At 41.2% G+C, this 24,938-nt stretch overlaps 1 protein-coding gene across 4 annotated transcripts in view; it reads right to left on the bottom strand.

Annotated features, from left to right (window-relative positions):
- Positions 1–1,422: 1,422 nt before the first annotated feature.
- The window catches only part of SEC24C (SEC24 homolog C, COPII coat complex component), a 70,503-nt gene continuing 46,987 nt past the window's right edge, over positions 1,423–24,938 (bottom strand). For all 4 annotated transcript variants that reach the window (XM_073685789.1, XM_073685790.1, XM_073685791.1 and 1 more), the window contains 13 exons: positions 24,265–24,389; positions 23,985–24,176; positions 23,596–23,689; positions 23,399–23,515; positions 20,643–20,813; positions 20,389–20,485; positions 15,592–15,737; positions 13,618–13,756; positions 12,070–12,188; positions 10,759–10,938; positions 7,834–8,025; positions 3,282–3,371; positions 1,423–3,167 (listed from right to left, as the gene is read on the bottom strand). In XM_073685789.1, coding sequence (XP_073541890.1) covers positions 3,027–3,167; positions 3,282–3,371; positions 7,834–8,025; positions 10,759–10,938; positions 12,070–12,188; positions 13,618–13,756; positions 15,592–15,737; positions 20,389–20,485; positions 20,643–20,813; positions 23,399–23,515; positions 23,596–23,689; positions 23,985–24,176; positions 24,265–24,389 — 1,803 coding nt within the window. In that variant the 3' untranslated portion in view covers positions 1,423–3,026. The remainder of the gene's footprint in view (positions 3,168–3,281; positions 3,372–7,833; positions 8,026–10,758; positions 10,939–12,069; positions 12,189–13,617; positions 13,757–15,591; positions 15,738–20,388; positions 20,486–20,642; positions 20,814–23,398; positions 23,516–23,595; positions 23,690–23,984; positions 24,177–24,264; positions 24,390–24,938) is intronic.

Genomic DNA, 24,938 nt, shown 5'->3' with positions numbered 1-24,938 from the left:
CAACAGAATAAAGGCTATATATATATATGCAGAAGTCAGGTGGATACACAGCTGATAGTCCTACTGAATAGACTGTTATAACTTGTATTATGGCAAGAAAAAAGCAGCCAAGTAAAGAAAAACGAGACGCCATCATTACTTTAAGAAATGAAGGTCAGTCAGTCCGAAAAATTGGGCAAACTTTGAATGTGTCCCCAAGTGCAGTTGCAAAAACCATCAAGCGCTACAAAGAAACTGGCTCACATGAGGACCGCCCCAGGAAAGGAAGACCAAGAGTCACCTCTGCTTCTGGGGATAAGTTTATCTGAGTCACCAGCCTCAGAAATCGCAGGTTAACAGCAGCTCAGATTAGAGACCAGGTCAATGCCACACAGAGTTCTAGCAGCAGACAGATCTCTACAACTGTTGAGAGGAGACTTTGTGCAGCAGGCCTTCAAGGTAAAATAGCTGCTAGGAAACCACTGCTAAGGACAGGCAACAAGCAGAAGAGACTTGTTTGGGCTAAAGAACACAAGGAATGGACATTAGACCAGTGGAAATCTGTGCTTTGGTCTGATGAGTCCAAATTTGAGATCTTTGGTTCCAACCACCGTGTCTTTGTGTGACGCAGAAAAGGTGAACGGATGGACTCTACATGCCTGGTTCCCACCGTGAAGCATGGAGGAGGAGGTGTAATGGTGTGGGGGTGCTTTGCTGGTGACACTGTTGGGGATTTATTCAAAATTGAAGGCATACTGAACCAGCATGGCTACCACAGCATCTTGCAGCGGCATGCTATTCTATCCGGTTTGCGTTTAGTTGGACCATCATTTATTTTTCAACAGGACAATGACCCCAAACACACCTCCAGGCTGTGTAAGGGCTATTTGACCAAGAAGGAGAGTGATGGGGTGCTACGCCAGATGACCTGGCCTCCACCGTCACCAGACCTGAACCCAATTGAGATGGTTTGGGGTGAGCTGGACCGCAGAGTGAAGGCAAAAGGGCCAACAAGTGCTAAGCATCTCTGGGAACTCCTTCAAGATTGTTGGAAGACCATTTCCGGTGACTACCTCTTGAAGCTCATCAAGAGAATGCCAAGAGTGTGCAAAGCAGTCATCAAAGCAAAAGGTGGCTACTTTGAAGAACCTAGAATATAAGACATATTTTCAGTTGTTTCACACTTTTTTGTTAAGTATATAATTCCACATGTGTTAATTCATAGTTTTGATGCCTTCAGTGTGAATGTACAATTTTCATAGTCATGAAAATACAGAAAAATCTTTAAATGAGAAGGTGTGTCCAAACTTTTGGTCTGTACTGTATATATATATTTTTTTTTAAACAGCAAAGTATTTGCAAACATTAATAATTTTTCATTTCTGAAGCAACTGGCCAACATTTACATCTTGGGACAACCTCTTTAAGCCATTTTCCAAGCAATTCAAACTAAAAAAAATGTATTTATTTCTTTACAAATTTAGATACAATGGCAAAACAAACAAGAAAAAAAAATTAATATATAATTTATATTGTTTCCATTTTGAAATCAACACAGCAATTAATACTAAGCACTGGTACCAAGGCAGCCAAAACCTTGTTTTTTTTTTCTGAGTGATCTAGTTGGTTTTTGATGCTTGTTATAAGAGGGAAAATACTGACAATCATCTACCATAAATAAACTTCTGGGACTTCATGAGGAACAGATGCGTCCTTTGAAGAAGACTCTTCATCTGAACATGACTGTTCTCAGAGATCATTGTCCCTTCTTCTCAACAAAATGACACATGCAGGACAGCTGGCAGCCAAGATGGCACGGGGGCATGGAATGCTGAATTCTGGAGGCATCGGACAGCTCAGAGCCTTCCTCTTAAGAACATGTAGGATGATGCAGTTGTCAGTCAGCTTTAATCAATTTCCACCAAGGCTGCCCAGCAATTCTTTTCCACCGATGCAGTTTTAGCTAAAAACAAAATGCATAATCTACCCAATCTTTTCTTCGTTCCCAACTTTAAAGCTTTAAACAGAAAATGCAAAAGGATAACAGACAAATATTCTTGATATTTCAGTAGCATAACATGCAGGCTCAGGAACATTGTCAGTGCGGATATCCATAATATATGGCCATCTTTTCCTGAGCCTGCATGAATATAGCAGAAGCTTTGTGTACATAGCAAGTGGAATTTCTACTCCGATCATTGGGCCATAATTATGTTATACATTCTCTGTATACAACATTAGACATTTGGATTTCAATATTCATTAAGGATTGTTCTTGTTTGCCTCATTCAATAGTTTCATTCAGATCTTCCATCTATGTAATAAGAAAAAAGGAAGTAATGCACGAATATTAGGCGCCAGCTCCACACAAGTACGGGGGTTATTTATCGGAAATTATGATGATTGGAGATAGATTTGTTTCTTTAAATTGTGCGGTCCTGATACAACCTTTAAAAACAACTACATTTTAACAATCTGGTTTGTGAAGTTTCTCAATTTATGTAATTGATAGAAGGAACACACATTAAAGTGATGTCTCCAATCATAAATTCTTCATATTTATGCTTCCTTAATATTCTGTTTGTAGTATCCCTTCCTTTCCACTCAAGTCTAATGAATTTCATAGTTTGCTCAAATGATGTGGCGACTACAAAAGCTGCTTCCAAAAATCACCTCCCTATATTAGCAGTAGACGATGACATGGACGTCCCCTTAGTGACCTGTACAATCCTCAATATAAATGGTTTTATAGACAGAGCTTTGTATCATCGTTTATTATGTCTGAAAATAGTTATCGGATCTCATTTAAGACCTTTTTCTACAGTAAACAATTCCAATATATGTTTTCTTTTTCATTAAATTTGGGGAAAGGCAAGGAGGGTTGTAAAGGAAGTTATTTAAAATAAAGACAAGGGCAGGTGGTCAAACAGAATGAGAGCGCATCTGCTATCTGGTGTCCTGTTTGTAGTAGCATAGTAAAAAGACCAAGGTGGTTAGCGGCACTTCTCCAATGTCAATACAGGTGGGCGCCACAGGGTCTTCTAGCTCTAACTGAGAAGCTGTCGGATCTCCTTGTGCATGTGACACAGGAAATCTACGTAGGAAGCTCCTCCATTTAGGTTCTTGTCTTCTACTAATAGGTGTTTGAAAAACATCTCAAGTTTGTCATCTTGCTTGATGATCAGCAACTGGAAGAGGAAATGGGGAAAATACATGTTAATTAGTTACCATAAATAAAAGTGGTGAGATAAGAGGTGTGTGTGTGTGGGGTGGGGTTAAATAAAATCAAGTCATTTTCTTACCTTCATGTATCGCGGTCTCTGTGCTCTGAACATGGTGACAATTGCATGCATTTTATTTGAGACAGGATTATCCAGGACTGGTAGAGAACTCTGCAGACAAAAAATTCAGAGAAAACGGTTTTATGCATGTCGTACTTTATAACTAGACTTTAAAGGGGTTGCCTTAAGATAGGTCATCAATATCAGATTGGTAGTGGTCTGAACACCGGGCAACCCCACTGATCAGATAGTAGTAGCCCCGGTCAGATTTAAACATTAAAAATGGAGCGGAGCAGCACAGCGGCTTTCATTGTGCAGCTCTCAGCAGGGGCCGCTACACACTAAACATCACTGCGCTATTCAGCTCTTTTCATTGTTCCAAATAACAGCTGATTGGTGGGGATGTCTGGTGTCCGACCCCCATCCATCTCATATGGATGATCAGAAAACCCCTTGAAAGTCAGAATATTTATACCATAGGGCTACACAGACAACTTTGCCACCATAGCATGCGCCTGTGGGAAAGGTTACAAAACAAAAAAAGTGTGTATGGGAAAAAATAAGATACTAAAATGAAAAAGTCAACTTTTCACACCATACCAATATAATGTATACACATACAAATATACAGAGACATGTAAAAGTTATTATGAACAGATAAGCAAGTTGAAGATGAAAGGATCTCTAAAAGGCCTAAAGTTAAAGAGGACACATTTCCTTTATATTTTAGGCAAAAATAGATATATATTGTCATCTTTTACATATTAAAAATTACAAAAAGGAAAATGAGCCAATACAAAAGTTTGGGCACCCTCCATGGTTAGTACCTAGTAGCACTCCCTTTTGAAAGTATCACAGCTTGTAAACACTTTTTTGTAGGATTTTCATCCATTTTTCCTTGGAAAATGTATCCAGTTCTGTGAGACCCCTGGGTCATCTTGCATACACTGTAATTTTGAGGACTAGCCACAGATTTCAATGAAGTTCAGATCAGGGGACTGTGAGGGCCATTGTAAAACCTTCAGCTTGCGCCTTTTCAGGTAGTCTGTTGTGGATTTTACATCGGTCTATTTTCCTTTTTGTAATTTTAAAAATGTAAAAGATGACAATATATATATATATATATATATATATATATATATATATATTGCCTAAAATACAAAGGAAATGTGTCATCTTTAACTTTAGGACTTTTAGAGATCATTTCATCTTCAACTTGCTTATCTGTTCACACTAACAGTAATTTTGACCAGGGGTGTCCAAACTTTTACATGCCACTGTATATATTTTTTTTCACATATAGAAGCACTTCTTGTGTGTCTTTCTGATATTATGTATTGCATGTAAATTCATTATTTTATGGTGTATAGTTAAAGGGAACCTGTCACCAGAAAAAATGCTATTAACCTGCAGATATGGGGTTAATCTGTAGGTTAATAGAGTTATTATGCTGGCCAGCGCCTTCACATAGCCTAACGCTGCAGTAAGAAAATTAAGTATTATCCTCAGCAGCGTTCACGCTTCAGTCACGGGGTCAGTGCCGGTTCAGTCACCACTCTGGGTAATACTGAGCGGTGGCTTTAACTGCGCCCCCGGCCCTTATTGACAGCTGGCCCTAATGCCAGGGGTGCGGTTACAGACGCCGGTCTGTATTCTCAGAGCTGCGACTGAACCAGCGCCAGTGCCGCTCTGGGGGCGGTGACGATTTAGTCACCGCTATGGGTTTATAAAACGGCGGCTGTAATCACGCCCCTGGCACTGCCGACACTCTCTTTTCATTGAGGCCGGCTGTCAGTCAGGGTCAGGGGGCGCAGTTACAGCCGCCGCTCTGTATAGCAAGAGTGGTGACTGAACCAGCGCCGCTCGTGACTGAAACAGGAACACTGCTGGAGGGAATAAAGTTAATTTTCTCCCCGCAGCGTTAGGCTGCGTGCAGGCGCCGGGCAGCATAATAACACTATTAACCTGCAGATAAACCCCATATCTGCAGGTTAATAGCATTTTTTCTGGTGACAAGTTCCCAAGTTACAATGAAAGTGTTAAAACACATTGGGGCAGATTTATTATAATCTTTATGATCTAAATGCATAAAATTATTTAAAAGTAAAAGTTAGAATAAAACTAAATGTGACAAATTTATTACAGTGGTTCATGCTGAATGACATATTATTCAACTTTAGATACTTTGTCTAACTTCATACTTCTTAATTAGTTGACATTTGTGCTGTTTTTGAATAAAAATTTTGCTACATTTATCATCTATCCACAGGCTAGGTACTTATTATATGACTGCAGGGTCTTACAGCAGCGACCCCCAAAGATCACAAAAACGGGCATCTAAAGTTTCCTGTAAGAACGAGGTGGTCGTGTGCAAGCCTGATCACTGCTCCATTCACTACTACAGGCGCATCTCACTAAATTAGAATATCGTCAAAAAGTTAATTTATTTCAGTTCTTCAATACAAAAAGTGAAACTCATATTATATAGAGTCATTACAAACAGAGTGATCTATTTCAAGTGTATATTTCTGTTAATGTTGATGATTATGGTTTACAGCCAATGAAAACACAAAAGTCATTATCTCAGTAAATTAGAATACTTTATAACAACAGCTTGAAAAATGATTTTAAAATCCGAAATGTTGTCCTACTGAAATGTATGTTCAGTAAATGCCCTCAATACTTGGTCGGGGCTCCTTTTGCATCAATTACTGCATCAATGCAGCGTGGCATGGAGGCGATCAGCCTGTGGCACTGCTGAGGTGTTATGGAAGCCCAGGTTGCTTTGATAGCAGCCTTCAGCTCATCTGCATTGTTGGGTCTGGTGTCTCTCATCTTCCTCTTGACAATACGCCATAGATTCTCTATGGGGTTAAGGTCAGGCGAGTTTGCTGGCCAATCAAGCACAGTGATGCTGTTGTGTGTAAACCAGGTATTGGTACTTTTGGCAGTGTGGACAGGTGCCAAGTCCTGCTGGAGAATGACATTTCCATCTCTAAAAAGCTTGTCGGCAGAGGGAAGCATGAAGTGCTCTAAAATTTCCTGGTAGACGGCTGCACTGACTTTGGTCTTGATAAAACACAGTGGACCTACACCAGCAGATGACATGGCTCCCCAAACCATCACTGATTGTGGAAACTTCACACTAGACCTCCATCAGCTTGGATTGTGGCCTCTCCACTCTTCCTCCAGAGGGACCTTGATTGCCAAATGAAAATTGGAACTCTGGGACCTTGTGGAGTGTGTCAATGACTGCCTTCTGGACATCTGTCAAGTCAGCAGTCTTCCCCATGATTGTGGAGCCTACTGAAACAGACTAAGGGACATTTTTAAACGCTTAGGAAGCCTTTGCAGGTGTTTTTTGTTAATTATTTTAATTTACAGAGATAATGACTTCTGTTTTTATTTGGCTGTAAGCCATAATCATCAACATTAACAGAAATAAACACTTGAAATAGATCACTCTGTTTGTAATGACTCTATATAATATATGAGTTTCACTTTTTGTATTGAAGAACTGAAATAAATTAACTTTTTGATGATATTCTAATTTAGTGAGATGCACTTGTATGTGATGGACAGCTCGACAATGCCCCACATTCCCATTTAAGCTAAATGAGCAATGGTCACTCCTAAGAACTATCGCTCCATTCACACTGGTAGCTCTCAGAATGGTTTCCAGCAGTTGGATCTCCAGTAATCCTATATTACTGTAAAATGTAAAAAGAATGAGAAACTCCTTTAAGCGACAGAGACTTTCCTACAAAAGCTCATCTCTTTCTGCCACATCAAATTTTTTGTCGAATGAGACAAAAGCCTTTAAAACATTTAACTTGGTGGCATTCACATTGTTTGGCTGCCTGTTTTAGACTGTGCTGGGGGCCTTCAGTCTGAATACCTGATAAATTCAGATGTTCCCCTAACCAAGTCATTGACTTAAATGAAGAAAAGTAAACTAAAATATCCAAAATCCTCAATCTTCATTATACTTCCAGTATCGGTGTGCCCATCCAATGGCATTAATTCTCCCTCCACAAGTGATTCTAGCCAAAACCACCGTCACGAGTTTCCCTTGAAGAACAACCGAATATAGAGCAGCACTGCCTGTTTACTTCCTATAAAGTTTTTTTTCTCATTATACACACAAGATAGTATAAAACTCCCCCAAAAAAACCCACAAACCCAGTCCGCCACCTTTGACACGATCGTAGATCCTGTAGTGTTGGCAGGGATCACTTGCAATACTGCTGGTGTCAGCAAGAGAAAAAAATACCACCATCGAAGGAGACAAAGATACTAGAAGTGTTACAAAGAGGAAGGATGCGGAGAACTGGTATTTTATCCATTTTTCATATTGAGAAGCGTGTTGGGACAGCTTCATTGCACTTTACCGAACTCCAGTCTTGTTGTGATTCTTATAATGGGGAAAGTGTCCAGTTAATCAAGTGTACTGTGGAGACTAAAATATAAAACGGACCGCCTTTCCTTCTGTGTTGGTATTTTTAGCTGGACACAATAGTGTAGCCCAGTTCTTGTCATACATACACACAAATACACGATTCCTTCAACTTACCAAACTACAGTCTATCTGGCTAAAAGAAGAAACACCAAAGATGTTTTGGAGAAGGGCCTGCTGCACATTTGCACCAATCCATATAAATAAATTCAAGCCGTTCTCAAGCAAATAAATGTCGCCCTTGGAGAGTCGTTCTTCTGAGGTACGGAGAGCCACAGGAAGAGATTCGCTGGCAGGGTCTACTTTGGACTGGAAGAAGATGAGAATACTATTATACATCTATTCAGGTCCATATAAATAAATTAGATTCCCTTTTTAACTTCATGGTTTACATGTAGTAACAGCAGGGATAAGTGAGAAGCCATTGTCAAGGCTACAACGACAGATTACAGATACACAGACTTAGTTATTTCTGCTCACTGAACTTGGGAACATTACACATGACATTTCTCGGCACTAGCAATCTGATGCCCAATATCCAAATAAACAAATATATATATATATAAAAAATTTATTATATATACACGTGTATATAGATGTAATTTACTATGAGCTTATATATATATATACACACACACATACATACACACACAGGATGGTCCAAAAGTAGGTGGACAGAAAGTGTAATAAAATGTTCCTGTGCTGAGATAATCTTATAAATGTGCCCCTGCTGTGTACTGTGTAATGGCTGTGTCTGACCATACAGGGACATGGTCTGATCATACCACAGCTCCTGGGCAGGGGAGGAAGCAAAAGAGTATACAGACATTACAGCAGGAGATCACAGCTGATTCTTTCTTTGAAGAAAAACATGGTTTAAAAACAGGTAGGGAAATGTTTTACCTCCCAAAAAGAATCAGCTGTGATATCTGTAAACTCTTTTGCTTCCTCCCCTGCCCAGTAGCTGTGCTATAATCAGACCATGTTCCTGCACAGTCAGACACAGCTGGAGCATATTTATAAGATTATCTCAGCTCAGAAACATTCTATTACACTTTCTGTCCACCTACTTTTGGACCAGTGTGTGTGTATTTTTCATTTTGCAGTGAGAAATAAGTATTTGATCCATCTGGCAAACAACACTTAATATTTGGTGGCAAAACCCTTGTTGTCAAGCACATGACTATGAAAATTGTACATTCACACTGAAGGCATCAAAACTATGAATTAACACATGTGGAATTATATACTTAACAAAAAAGTGTGAAACAACTGAAAATATGTCTTATATTCTAGGTTCTTCAAAGTAGCCACCTTTTGCTTTGATGACTGCTTTGCACACTCTTGGCATTCTCTTGATGAGCTTCAAGAGGTAGTCACCAGAAATGGTCTTCCAACAATCTTGAAGGAGTTCCCAGAGATGCTTAGCACTTGTTGGCCCTTTTGCCTTCACTCTGCAGTCCAGCTCACCCCAAACCATCTCGATTGGGTTCAGGTCTGGTGACTGTGGAGGCCAGGTCATCTGCCGTAGCTTCCCATCACTCTCCTTCTTTGTCAAATAGCTCTTACACAGCCTGGAGGTGTGTTTGGGGTCATTGTCCTGTTGAAAAATAAATGATGGTCCAACTAAACGCAAACCGGATGGAATAGCATGCCGCTGCAAGATGCTGTGGTAGCCATGCTGGTTCAGTATGCCTTCAATTTTGAATAAATCCCCAACAGTGTCACCAGCAAAGCACCCCCACACCATCACACCTCCTCCTCCATGCTTCACGGTGGGAACCAGGCTTGTAGAGTCCATCCATTCACCTTTTCTGCGTCGCACAAAGACACGGTGGTTGGAACCAAAGATCTCAAATTTGGACTCATCAGACCAAAGCACAGATTTCCACTGGTCTAATGTTTATTCCTTGTGTTCTTTAGCCCAAACAAGTCTCTTCTGCTTGTTGCCTGTCTTTAGCAGTGGTTTCCTAGCAGCTATTTTACCATGAAGGCCTGCTGCACAAAGTCTCCTCTTAACAGTTGTTGAAGAGATGTGTCTGCTGCTACAACTCTGTGTGGCATTGACCTGGTCTCTAATCTGAGCTGATGTTAACCTGCGATTTCTGAGGCTGGTGACTCAGATAAACTTATCCTCAGAAGCAGAGGTGACTCTTGGTCTTCCTTTCCTGGGGCGGTCCTCATGTGAGCCAGTTTCTTTGTAGCTCTTGATGGTTTTTGCAATTGCACTTGGGGACACATGCAAAGTTTGCCCAATTTTTCAGACTGACTGACCTTCATTTCTTAAAGTAATGATGGCCACTCGTTTTTCTTTACTTAGCTGCTTTTTTCTTGCCATAATACAAATTCTAACAGTCTATTCAGTAGGACTATCAGCTGTGTATCCACCAGACTTCTGCACAACACAACTGATGGTCCCAACCCCATTTATAAGGCAAGAAATCCCACTTATTAAACCTGACAGGGCACACCTGTGAAGTGAAAACCATTTCCGGTGACTACCTCTTGAAGCTCATCAAGAGAATGCCAAGAGTGTGCAAAGCAGTCATCAAAGCAAAAGGTGGCTACTTTGAAGAACCTAGAATATAAGACATATTTTCAGTTGTTTCACACTTTTTTGTTAAGTATATAATTCCACATGTGTTAATTCATAGTTTTGATGCCTTCAGTGTGAACGTACAATTTTCATAGTCATGAAAATACAGAAAAATCTTTAAATGAGAAGGTGTGTCCAAACATTTGGTCTGTACTGTATGTGATATATATATATATAATATGTATGTATGTATGTATGTGTATGTGTATGTATGTATGTATGTATGTATGTATGTGTGTGTGTGTGTGTGTGTGTGTGTGTGTGTGTGTGTGTGTGTGTGTGTGTGTGTGTGTGTGTGTGTGTGTTCAAGTACAAAATCAAATTTTACATCCCGCTATCAAAGGTGGTATATATGTGGCTGGGATGCAATTTCACTTTATACCGCTCTACACCAACTATATTGGGGAGAATTTCACATCACTTTTGCATACAAGAATGTCACTTACAAAAGGCAATAGTCTTGGGTAGAAAAAGACATTGGAATCTGCAACATCCATGGAAGAAATGAGCTGGCGGATATAAGCCCGGTCATCAATGGTCACATCAGGACCAGGCTGCAACACATCACTTTTGAGCACACAGTTCAGATAGACAGGAAGCAGTTTCATGCATTCTGGGAGAATCAGCTGGAAAAAAAAAAAAGAAACGGTCTGCTTTTTTTTCTACATACTGTAAAACATGGGAGTCAAAATAAAATAAACCAAAACCTTTATGCTGCATTCACACACAGCAGTCACGCTGTGGCTTTAAACTGCAGTCGTGGGTCTCTGGAGTTTTTTCACTGTTTAACTACACAATCACTTACAGGGAAGCAGCGGTTTCACCAGGTAGACCGCACAGACGATTGTAATAACCCTGTGGTCTTGCAGGTGAAACAACAGTTTCCCTGCAAAATTAAGGGATTGTGCAGGGAAACATTGGAAAGACTGCAACATAACTGTTGTATGAGAACAAAGCCTTAAAGGAGTATTCCAAGATCCTATCCTAATATGTAGTTGGTGTAATAATATTAGCAAATACCTTCAATTAGAAATTTAGTACAGTTCTTCAGATTCGCTAAGTCACTTACTTCATGTAGGCTACTGCAGAAAAAACCTACAATAAGCAAAAATGAACAAAAACCCTGCTGTAAAAAAATAAAAAGCAAAAGTGCATTTAAATAACATAGGGTTCTTAGTAACACTGTTTTTGATCAAAAATAGTATAAAAGCCATTCCACCATGGCACGGTGACCCCATATTCAGGATGGTCCTACTCTGTCTAATATTTAAAACCTTACCATGTGTCAAAGTTGACCTCAGTGTGTGAATAAGGACAGACAACGGACAGAGTCCCGAACTGTGGACACAAGCCAAGGGAAGCTATATAAATGTGATTTCCAGCTCAAGGAAGGGAGGCCACACCCTGGCTTGCACAGAATGCAAAGATACAAAGAAAAAACACAAAAACTGAGCTTGGTTTAAGTCGATATACATGCAGCACATAAATGCACATTTAAACTGGCCACTGCGGTAGCTTAGGTACCCATGGTTACGACCACTAAGCGCTGTCTAACTGTTACTATATGAGTGGTCGTAACCATGAATAGCTAAGCTACTGCAATACCCTGCACAAGGTAAGCGACATAGTGAATCTGAAGAACTATACTAAAGTTCTCATTTGAGGTATTTGCTAATATAATGTGACACCTACTACATAATGAGATAGGATCTTGGAGATGAGAATAACCCTTTAAGCTCTTATGGGAAGCTAGTTACCTGTCCCGCAGATGAAGGGCTAGCACAATTCTTGCGATAACAAGCCAGGATTTGTGCACACTGATTGATCAGGGAATCTCGTACAGACTTTGTAGGGTTATTTAGGACTCCTCTGTAAGCTGTAATACAAATAAGGTTAAGTAGTCCACAGAGCTGTTGTACATGAAGGGCAATGGAGCAGCCGTAACACTGACAAATAGAATGAATTGCAAATATGCCAGTTCATAGCAAGGTTTGCCATTGGCCCAGTGCCATTAAAGTTTTTTTTTAATCTATGACTTTTTGTACAAATTGCTTAAGATTTCATTTGCAGTATCCACTCTAGTAATGGGTGACTTTAGAAACATCAGAATAGGTTGCAAATAACCCCCCACAACGATGTGCAGCATAAATCAGAGTCTGCCTGCACGATTGCAGTCAGGTATATTTTACTCAACAGCATGTAAGAGTAAACATGCTTTGTAAGGCCGGCCGGGGACCACAGAGAAACAGGAGTAGAAAGATGGAGTCCCTGCCGGCATCTCCTACCCTGCTCCAGTAGACAGGTTTCTCTCCTTTGTGTATATAAGAAGAGACCTGTCAATCAACTGGAGCGAAGCATGGAGAAGCTGGCCAAGGCCCGCATCGGACTAGTCAGATCTCTTCCTATGATCCCTGGCCAGCTTATCAAAGTATGTTTATACTCTCTCCACTGAGTTTAAGGAGACCTCTAAAAAATAGCCAAGCACAAAGTGCCTCCCCCAGCAGTGCCAAATACCACATGGCAGCACAACACACCCCCTCAGAAGCACGAAACACCAGAGCGCAGCAACAAATATCTCTCCTTCAGCATAGCACCCAACAATCCTGGATACAGCGGGACAGTCCTGATTTGGAGGAGTTGTCCCAGAAGATCAGGGCAATGTCTCAGGGCATTCACCATGTGCATTGTTTAGTCGCCTGCTGGCTTCACTGTGTGTTCATTGATCCGTGTTTCCTACTCCTATAACTCTCATGGCAGGGCTGGCATCTCTCTGTTCTCTCTTGGCAATTGTGTAGCCAAGCTCTGATTGATGCTGCCCATCATTCAGACAGCATGAATTGAATGATATGTTCCTTTTATATCAAACCTTTCACTGGATTTTTTTTTAATTTAGACAGAGTTCCTCCCCCAATTAATGCTGCTCAGTTAATTGTGAAACAATTTTTTTTTGCCCTTCCATTTTAAATTTATGCCACCCCCACCCACCGGTAATAAATAGTGCTCAATATGCACATTTTCTCTTTATCTTAGCATATTCCACAAAACTTCTTTTGGATGTTGGTTTTTCTCCTTTTTGAAAGGGGTGAGCTCAACTACTGAGCCCGCTCCATACGCCCATTCTTAAAGAGCGCCGCATATGTAAGTGGTTAAACTTACTACACACCAGATTTAATAAATATACAACCAATGTATACTTGCTATGGAAGGGGGTGTCCTATACATTACACAAGAATTAAGAAATGAATAAAGCGGCAACAAGTTGTAATATACCATTTTTCTCATAAGAAATGTAGAAAAAGACTTACCAAACTTGGCAAAGTAGTTGATGAGTGTGTCTGTCTCACAGTTTCTATATAAATCTGCCAACTGTGTACAGCAATTCAAAGCCATATTGTGTACACGAAGCCTACGCTGACCTCCACAGCTGGTGTACAATATAGCACACTAAAAAACAAGTGAGAAAAGGTTACAACAGTTTAATTAAACGGTCTCTGTTTCAGTAAGCGTTCAAGAAATCAATAGTACAAGCGAATATCAGAAATATTTAATAGATCTTATGAGCCACGTCTTCATCTCCCTCCTGGACTCATTATTCACTCTTAAATACAGGTCAAATCAAGACTAACTGCCAGCTCACTGAGTGATCAGATTACAGCTGCCTATACAGAGATAGGAGGGAGGAGCACAGGGAGCGAGAGACAGCTTGTGCTGCAGCCTTTTAGTGTTTACTTCACCCCAGTACTGGATTCACAGCTACCATACTCAGTACTGCTGCATATTGTGCTGCTGTATATAAGTATCAGGGAGCAGGAATGCCTTGTGAGACAAATGGTGGGTTGATCAACTTCCAATTTATGTTGCAAGGAAGAAAATGAGTGCTTATTCCAATGGAGCAGACAGTATTAATCCTTACTTCATCAGAAAATTAATGTATAAGCAAATAGCACACCGACAATATGCACACAACAGAATTTTTTTTTTATGCTTTGAATTTTCTATCCTCGCATCCAAAAAAAAGTTACTACACCGCAAAGTGAGGTATAGTAACGGTTCGGGAAATGTATCCTTCGTCAGGTTTGAATAGGATATTTGTGAAAGTCTTTCTTGGATGAAAAAAATTCAGAATGTCCACTTGTACCAGTATGTAAAGGGAAAAAAAAATCACTGGACTGTCTAGGAATCCAAAGATAGTGTGGAAATTACGATTGCCCATAAGAGAAGGGTCCCAGTGGTACAACCTGCAGTGAATACAGTCACACTGCATTCCTTCATATCCACTGCATGTTGTACCACTAGATCCCTTCTCGTATGGACAGTAGTCATTTCCACGCTCTTTGGATCCTTACACAGCCCTCTTCCCTTCATATACTGGAACATTCTTTGGATGTGGACATTCTGCATTTTTGTCATCCAAGAAATACAGGCCACACATCCTATTCATAGCCTGATGAAGGGTACATTACCTGAAATGTTGCCATACTTTGTGGTGTAATAACTATTTTGAGGATATGATGGTAGAAAATTTAAAAGCATTCCGTTTTGTGCCTATTTTTGGTGTGCTATTCCCGTATACAATATCAATTTTCTATTATAATAGATAGTATTCATGTACTAGCCTAGAGATAACTGAAATTTAAAGATGGAACATGCAGAAGGGAAAACTGATAACAAATGCAGGATACAAGACATAACGGCGAGAATTCGTATTATACCTCAAATACACACAAGGAAACTTCGATCACTGCTATTGGAAGCAGGTGCAGGCACCTGTCTCCATACTCCCGCACCCCATGTAGGATGTAGTGGTAGATCCTACATCGGGAAAGGTTTAATCAAGCAATGAATTGTGCGTTATTGATCAAGGAAGACTGAACTTGATGCACCTGTGTCTTTAACACCTGACGGCGTCTAATGCAGCTGAAATCCTGCAGGGTCAGTTAGGGACAACCATTCCCAATGTATCTGTTTCTCAGTCAGGACCAGAGGGTACTTTGAGTTACACATACTACTGGGCAGAAGTCGACTAGTGGGCATGACTCCATACACTTGTATAGAGATAGGTCACGCCTTGTCTAGTGACACGGCCTTGCTCCATATAAGTGTATGGCAAGCGAGGCCGCGCCCACTGTAGCTTAATAACAGTTTAGACTACACTATAGGGACAAAAAAAAAAAAGATGCTGGAGTACAGGTTTAAGTGACTGAGTTACTTTACATTAGGTAGTAGAAAAATATTAACTCAATTCGTAATTTTAGCCAATCTAGCCGCCCATGTCCTACCTGGAGAAGGGCGCCAATATCTTCACTCAATTTATCATCATGCTTGAATTCAACTGTGACCGTCTTATCACAATCCAGTCCTGCCAGTTCCACATCTGTGGTGTTGCTCATGTAAAAAGCGCCAAAAAAGTCAGTTGCACGAATACCTGGAAAAGAGTGGTGTGATATTTTACAGCATGAAAAATGTTTTCCAGTACTACAATACAAAATATATATATATATATATATAAATAAATAAATACACACACACTATATTATATACACAGTACAGACCAAAAGTTTGGACACACCTTCTCATTTAAAGATGTTTCTGTATTTTCATGACTATGAAAATTGTACATTCACACTGAAGGCATCAAAACTATGAATTAACACATGTGGAATTATATACTTAACAAAAAAGTGTGAAACAACTGAAAATATGTCTTATATTCTAGGTTCTTCAAAGTAGCCACCTTTTGCTTTGATGACTGCTTTGCACACTCTTGGCATTCTCTTGATGAGCTTCAAGAGGTAGTCACCGGAAATGGTTTTCACTTCACAGGTGTGCCCTGTCAGGTTTAATAAGTGGGATTTCTTGCCTTATAAATGGGGTTGGGACCATCAGTTGTGTTGTGCAGAAGTCTGGTGGATACACAGCTGATAGTCCTACTGAATAGACTGTTAGAATTTGTATTATGGCGAGAAAAAAGCAGCTAAGTAAAGAAAAACGAGTGGCCATCGTTACTTTAAGAAATGAAGGTCAGTCAGTGCGAAAAATAGAGAAAACTTTGAAAGTGTCCCCAAGTGCAGCTGCAAAAACCATAAGCGCTACAAAGAAACTGGCTCACATGAGGACCGCCCCAGGAAAGGAAGACCAAGAGTCACCTCTGCTTCTGAGGATAAGTTTATCCGAGTCACCAGCCTCAGAAATCGCAGGTTAACAGCAGCTCAGATTAGAGACCAGGTCAATGCCACACAGAGTTCTAGCAGCAGACACATCTCTACAACAACTGTTAAGAGGAGACTTTGTGCAACAGGCCTTCATGGTAAAATAGCTGCTAGGAAACCACTGCTAAGGACAGGCAACAAGCAGAAGAGACTTGTTTGGGCTAAAAAACACAAGGAATGGACATTAGACCAGTGGAAATCTGTGCTTTGGTCTGATGAGTCCAAATTTGAGATCTTTGGTTCCAACCACCGTGTCTTTGTGCGACGCAGAAAAGGTGAACGGATGGACTCTACATGCCTGGTTCCCACCGTGAAGCATGGAGGAGGAGGTGTGATGGTGTGGGGGTGCTTTGCTGGTGACACTGTTGGGGATTTATTCAAAATTGAAGGCATACTGAACCAGCATGGCTACAACAGCATCTTGCAGCGGCATGCTATTCCACTCGGTTTGCGTTTAGTTGGACCATCATTTATTTTTCAACAGGACAATGACTCCAAACACACCTCCAGGCTGTGTAAGGGCTATTTGACCAAGAGGGAGAGTGATGGGGGGGCTACGCCAGATGACCTGGCCTCCACAGTCACCAGACCTGAACCCAATCGAGATGGTTTGGGGTGAGCTGGACCGCAGAGTGAAGGCAAAAGGGCCAACAAGTGCTAACAAATTCTAACAGTCTATTCAGTAGGACTATCAGCTGTGTATCCACCAGACTTCTGCACAACACAACTGATGGTCCCAACCCCATTTAGAAGGCAAGAAATCCCACTTATTAAACCTGACAGGGCACACCTGTGAAGTGAAAACCATTTCCGGTGACTACCTCTTGAAGCTCATCAAGAGAATGCCAAGAGTGTGCAAAGCAGTCATCAAAGCAAAAGGTGGCTACTTTGAAGTACCTAGAATATAAGACATATTTTCAGTTGTTTCACACTTTTTTGTTAAGTATATAATTCCACATGTGTTAATTCATAGTTTTTGATGCCTTCAGTGTGAATGTACAATTTTCATAGTCATGAAAATACATGGGGCGTGGGGAGCACTGAATATTCATGCTCCTTAATAGCGGTATACAGTGTAGCCGCGCTGCGGCTCCTGCTGCTGTCGGCTATCTCCTGTGCCCGCTGTTAAAGGGCATGAATATTCAACCTCTCTCCACGCCCATGGGCGTGGGGAGGGGGTGAATATTCATGCCTTTTAATGAGCGGGCACAGGAGATAGCCAGCAGCGGCAGCAGCAGCAGCCACAGCGCGGCTCCGCTGTGTGCCAGCTATGAAGGAGAGTGAAGTCACTGTTCACCGCACACAGTCTCGGCGTGGGGAGCAGTGATTTTCGGCAGCTTATCTCTCCTTGTGAGCTGCGCATGGCAGTGACGTCATGCGCGGCTCACAGAGAGATCAGTGCGGGCAGACAGGACGCAGCGCTGGAGAGAAGAAAGGGGAGTAGGAGTGTTTATTTTTTTTTAATGTGCAGCATGATGGGGACCATGCATACCAGGACAGGGATGAGGGGTGCCATGCATACCAGGACAGAGATGAGGGGTGCCATGCATACCAGGACAGAGATGAGGGGTGCCATGCATACCAGGACAGAGATGAGGGGTGCCATGCATACCAGGACAGAGATGAGGGGTGCCATGCATACCAGGACAGGGATGAGGGGTGCCATGCATACCAGGACAGGGATGAGGGGTGCCATGCATACCAGGACAGGGATTAGGGGTGCCATGCATACCAGGACAGGGATTAGGGGTGCCATGCATACCAGGACAGGGATTAGGGGTGCCATGCATACCAGGACAGGGATTAGGGGTGCCATGCATAACAGGACAGGGATTAGGGGTGCCATGCATAACAGGACAGGGATTAGGGGTGCCATGCATACCAGGACAGGGATGAGGGGTGCCATGCATACCAGGACAGGGATGAGGGGTTCCATGCATACTAGGACAGGGATGAGGGGTGCCATGCATATCAGGATAGGTGTGAGGGGTGCCATGCATACCAGGATAAGGATGAGGGTTGGCATGCATACCAGGATGGGGACCACGTATAAAAGGAAGGGGGGGCATATATACCAGGATGGGGGATTTTGTCAGAATTGGGGGACATTACCCCTATACCAGTGTCAGCAGAAGACCCCCTCCCCCTTAAAAGTGCATCATGACCACATTTTTTGCTTTAATTTTTATTTTTTTATTTTCCTCCTCTAAAACCTAGGTGCGTCTTATGGTCCGGTGTGTCTTATAGTCCGAAAAATACGGTAGTTTTTCCATAAATCATGGTACATGTTAAGATATATTACAAAGTTTCTTAGTTTAGCATAAAAATCCACCTTTTTCTCTGCCAGAACAGATCACTCATTCTCAAAATTCTCAATTCATGGGTAGAATCTAGGGTAAATGGGTAAATTCAGTGAATATTACTACATTACTGAGATAGCTTCTATATAGGCCAGAGGGGGAAGGAGCTCTGTCTCTAGCTTCTCCCCATTCACTTCCTCCACTCTACATAGAATCTTGAGTGGGGAATAGGGAGGAGCTAGAGGCAGAGCTCCTTCCCCCTCTGGCATACATAGAATCTTATCAGTAGCAACTACCATCTCCTACTTCTAATGGGAAAGTCTGTCTTGAGAATTTTGAGAATGAATGATCAGTCCTGGAGGAGAAAGAAGCAAATTTCTTTGACATTATATATTACAAAGTTTCTTATTTTAATGTATACTATTAATTAACAAAATAAAAATTACAACTTTTTTTTTTTTAACCAAATAAAGTTTGAGGAGACATAAAGGGTCACATACATTACAGGTACAGCAAATTAACAAATTTTGAAGTCTATTAAGTCATTACCAGGAATAAATGTAAACATATTTAGTACATAGTAGTAACAATATTAAAGATATCGTAGAGCTTAAATTGAAAATATCTCAAAACATATCAGTGCGCTCTGCCCACAAATGGAAAAAACTTAACGAAATAAACTAAGTTAAACAGTAGTCATTACTGCTTGTCTATTTCTATTTAGTGAGATACGTTGATAAAAGTGGGGGTTCCAAGACCACAAAGAAGAAAGTGCGGCCCCAGAAGCCCCCCTCCCCTGGTCGAGAACACCAACCGTTAGTTAAACTTGTTTAAAGGTAACCCTGTAAAGCAAATCATGCTGCCTAAACCACGGCAGATATATTGTTCTCTGAACGGCTCTGGCATTTTAGAGTAATATATAGCTTGAAGATCTGGCCAGGGACCAATGGGAGACAAGAGACTAGCAGTGTGTCCACACTGGCCCACTTTTCCCAGCGTCACTGCAGGCAATTAACAGATCTCTCCCATCAGCAGGCCCCGATCCATTCTGCAGCAGCAAGAATTGCATGACAGGTTCCCTTTAAGGCGGCTTCAATAACAGGTGTGTAAGTTCATGTTCACCCATTTTTTATGCCACCAAACACCTCCCATTGTTTTTAAAAATAAATCCAAGTTTCTTTTCTTACAGCCATTGATTTTTCCCATTGTAGATTTAAACACAACTTCAAAAAGTGACATTCCACATGCTGAAGAGATTTTTTGGCAGATAGTAACACACATGGACTAGCCCCACTGATTGGGTCTACTCAAAGTGGGTCAACATGGCAGCATAAATTACAAATTAGCAACAGAATAAGATCAGCCTTACACTGCTGCAGCATATAACTCTACAAATACATGCCACTACCTACCAATTCTCTCCAGTCACGGTGCTGCAAGAGAAGTACACTCACTGCCAGGTTCCCCCACAGACAACACTAGAGTGCTGGGGGGGCCAGGAGGAGATAACACTATGTAGCTTATGAAAAAGGGTCAAATCACTCTAACAAAACTTTAAAATACTCACCAGTGCTTGTTCGGACCCGCATAACCGCATCAAAACCAATATCTTTTTGGGCATCTCTGCGGAGATCATTCAAAAACCTCTCCTTATCAGTTTCCATCTGTCATGGAAAAGGAATGATTTTATAAAAATTGCTCAGATACAGGTTTACATTTTTTTTTTCAAGAGAAACCTTCATAAAGTGTATCAGAGATGGAACAAGAGGAGTACAAACTGGCATTTTACACTATTTTAAATATACACATTAAAGTGATTACCTGAAAGAACGTGTACTTGTAAACGGAGCCTCCCGTTTGGTAAGGAACGACGCCAAGTGTGGCCACATCAAGGTACTGGTTTGGAAAAAGGAAGAGGTCCACACAGCAGCCCTGCGCTACACAATCCTTTGCCAGATTGTTATAGAATGTTGTTTGAGGTTGGAATAAGGTCTACGGACAAAGGCAATAAAAGGGAAGATCGGAATTGCATTCCATTTTTAAATTAAGCCATAAAATATTGTTAATTAGGGAAATAAAAGGTATATATAGTATAAATCTGACCCATAAATCCTTAATCATGATTCCGGCTATTCAACATAATAACCTGACACAACTGTCCAATAAAAAAAGTGATTTTGCCAAGAAAGAAAGCAAATAAGATAATCTATTAGGAAATTCCTTTAAGGCCATGTTCTCATGTAGCATAAATGCATGCGTTTAACAGTTCACGCACAGTGCATGCACACTGTGGGGTTGATTCATTAAGACTGGCGTAGACTGGCGTAGCGCATGCCCGTCTTTCTGGAGTAGAAGGCACTGAATTCAATAGAATCAGAGTGACGTGCACAGCGCCAGAAATGTTACTATTGTCAGAGACTGTGTAGAGTTTCTGGCTTATAAAACACCAATACTCTTGATGAATTTGAAGGCGGGTACGGAACACTCCCATCCATTTTGACAGTTGATTCAAATTGTCATGAAAATACCCCCCAAAAATGCTACATTTTAGTACAGTGGAAAAAGAAAGGGGGGAAAGGGGTGGGGCAAATAAAATAAATGCATTAATCAAAGCAGATTGCTAATGTGTAGTTTAGTGCAGACACCTGCAGAAAACAAAGCCGTGTTTTTGCGCGTGGGTACATAGCCTAATGACCGTTTCATACATCCATGAGACAGACCATGCTCTGATCCCATCAGCCCGACTGATGGGTCTGCTGACCTGGGCTATCGGCCTCATAGGTATACAGTGGGGAAAATACGTTTTTGATGCACAGCCCACCTACAAGAGAGGTGGAGAGGTCTGTAATTTTTATAGTAGGTACAATTCAACTGTGGGGCACAATCTCAAAAAAAATCCAGTAAATCACATTGTATGATTTTTACATAATTAATCTGCATTTTTAATTATGTAAAAATCATACAATGTAATTTTCTAGTTTTTCTTTTTAGATTCTATCTCTCACAGTTGAATTGTACCTATGATAAAAATTACAGACCTCCCCATTCTTTATAGGTGGGAACACTTGCAAAATCAGCAATGTATGAAATACTTATTTTCCCCACTGTATAAGGGTCAAACCCGCAGCGGCCAACATAGTGGATGGATTTCTAGAAATCCTATGTCCACTACGCGTATCGGACATCTGCGAATCACCCGCGGACACTGACATGGGGCGCGTCTTCCCAGACAGCAGCATGTCAAATTCTCTTGCGGGTCCGCATGTGGGCTTTCCCCATAGGCCTAACCTCTATGAGGAAAGGCTGCAGGTGGGGAAAAAAAAAATGGCACTGCTCATTTGGATATTGAGCGGAAGCCAGGCGGCGGCTATTCCGCAGTGTCGGGGCCGCCAGCGGCTCCGGACATTGTTCACGTACCCTATGAGAGAGTTAGCTCAGGTCAGGGGACCCAAGATAGTCTTGGGAGTCCAAGCATTGCCCGTCTTTTATGGGACTGTGAAAGCGACCTCAAGACAAACTGCATACATTTTTTACCCCTCCTTGGCCGGGCGATTTTATGCTTTTAACTCCCCTTCTTCCAAAAGCCATAACTTTTTTATTTTTTGGTCCACATAACCGTATGTGGGCTTGTTTTTTGAGGGACAAGTTTTAGCTTTAAATGACGCCATTTTATCATGTGAAGCATGTTGCAATATGTTTAAATTGCCTGTTACTGCAGTTTATTGCAATGTGGCGGTGACTAAAAAAAACCCGTAAATCTGGTGTTTTGAGTTTTTTTTCTCGTTACGCCGTTCACCAATCGGATCAATCTACTTTATATTTTCGTAGGGCGGATATTTCTGAACGCAGCGATACCAAATATGTGTATTTTTTTTAATTGGGAAAAAGGGGGGTGATTTGAACTTTTATATATTTTAATAATTTTTAAAACATTTTTTTCTACTTTTTACATGCTTCTATAGCCCCCTTAGGAGACTTGAAGCTGCGATCTTCTGATCGCTTGTGCTACACATAGCATTGCTCCAGCCCTGCTATATTTAACAGAAATCATCTCCTCCTATGAACGCTGACCATGTGCTGGTGTTCATGAGAGATCTACATTGATAAGCACAGCGTCTTCTGCAGATCTCCGGCTGTTACACCAACCCATCGGCACACCACAATCATGTGAAAGGGACGCAGATAAGCGGGGTTTATAACACGCAACTGGTTTGAACGAGTTAAATGCTGCTGTTAGAGATTGACAGTGGCATTTAACATGTTAACAGCAGTGGATGGATAGATGTGGCTGTTAGGGGCACATGACAGCTGATCAAATCAGCTGTCGTGCTGGGAAAGATGCGGGCTCAGCACTGGAGCCTGCATCAAAGGGAGACACACATCCTATGACATACCTATACGTCATAAGATATACCCCTTCACGACCTATTTTAAAAATAAAAACACAGCAACAGCATGTAAGGTAATAATTAATTTAGGATTTTCTTCTTGAAAATGTTGTACCCTTCCAACTGAGTGATCTTAATCCGGACAATGTACTAAACATCACATATCTGGTCCCAATAATGGTGGATTACCTTCTCTTTATCTGTATTGAGAAGCTTCTTATCATCTCTGTTCTTCAGCTTCCCTGGTGCTTCAGCTATTGGAAGAGTAGTGTGAAAAACAAAAAGTTTCCCAGCACAGTCGGCTGCCTAGAAAGAACATACAAAATGACTGAGGAGCTGAAGACAGAATGACGTCAGACAAGAGTTTCATCTTCTGAACTCTTTACCTTCAGAGCTTCCAAACCAGCTTGAATAACAGGTGCAAAAACAGTCTCCGTTTCTCTGGTGTCTGCAAACAGCTCTGGAATCTGGTCTAGTAAACTATGGGAGACAAAGGAAAGACAGGGCAATGGCTGTTACTTTGCTGAAAGCACTTACAAGGATTCTTCAGGGACATAAAATGAATAGCCGTACAGGCCAGTGGTGCCGACTCCTGCCCCCTTGTTCACAGTTTCCCTGGGACAGAGCTACAGATCTAGAGAATCCTTCATGCACTCTTGCTCGCATTAAACAGACGCAATTACTAACACATCGTGATTATCGAGACAAATAAACTCTGTATTATTTATGGCTTAACTAATTTATTGGCTATTCTATGGATAGGACTGGGGATTACCTGGTAATGACAGTCCTTGATTCATTCACATTTACAAGAAATCCATCCAGCAAAGGGACAAACATATCAGCCACATCAGACACCACCATCATCTGTGGCTGTGCCAGGGAGCTTTTCACATTATAGAAGTGAAGAACTTTGTTGTAGGTCACAAATCCAACTCTGATCACAGATTCTTCCATGCTACCTTCCCTAGAAATGAGAAAAGACTGAATTTATTTATGGATCATAACTTATTAGGAAAGTACGCATAGAAAATTATTAGTGTACGAAGACTAACCTGGGCAAATAGTCAATGAGCTGCTTCAGCTCCTCGCAGATCAGTGCAACTAAGCCACTCTTCACAGCATTGTATGAAACGTCAATCATGAAGATGAAGGCTGGAGGGTTTGGGAACTTATTATTCTGTTTGCGAAGACAAAAACAAAAGTAGGAGTGAAATATGTGAATAGAAGTTCACTCATCAATTAGTCAACAATCCTGAATGGACCTGCCATGTGGTAGAACGTCTCTGAAAGGGGTATTCCAATCTCCAAAAACCTATCCCAATATGTAGTAGGTGTAATTATATTAGCAAATACCGCCAATTAGAAATGTAGTATAGTTCTTCTGATTCGCTATGTCACTTACCCCATGCAGGGCATTGCAGTAGCTTAGGTACCCATGGTTGTGACCACTAACAACTAACTGTCACTATAAGAGTGGTCGTAACCATGGGTACCTAAGCTAATGCAATGCCCTGCATGGGGTAAGTGACATAGCGAATCAGAAGAACTATACTACGTCACTTACCCCATGCAGGGCATTGCAGTAGCTTAGGTACCCATGGTTACGACCACTCATATAGTGACAGTTGTTAGTGGTCGTAACAATGGATACCTAAGCTACTGTAATGCCCTACATGGAGTAAGATACATAGGGAATCAGAAGAACTAAACATTTCTTACTGAATCT

The sequence above is a fragment of the Phyllobates terribilis genome, unplaced genomic scaffold (assembly GCF_046119375.1).
Source record: "Phyllobates terribilis strain yellow unplaced genomic scaffold, ASM4611937v1 Scaffold_5__5_contigs__length_657084704, whole genome shotgun sequence".
In the NCBI taxonomy this organism is placed as follows: domain Eukaryota; kingdom Metazoa; phylum Chordata; class Amphibia; order Anura; family Dendrobatidae; genus Phyllobates; species Phyllobates terribilis.
This window is presented reverse-complemented; position numbering and strand designations above follow the sequence as displayed.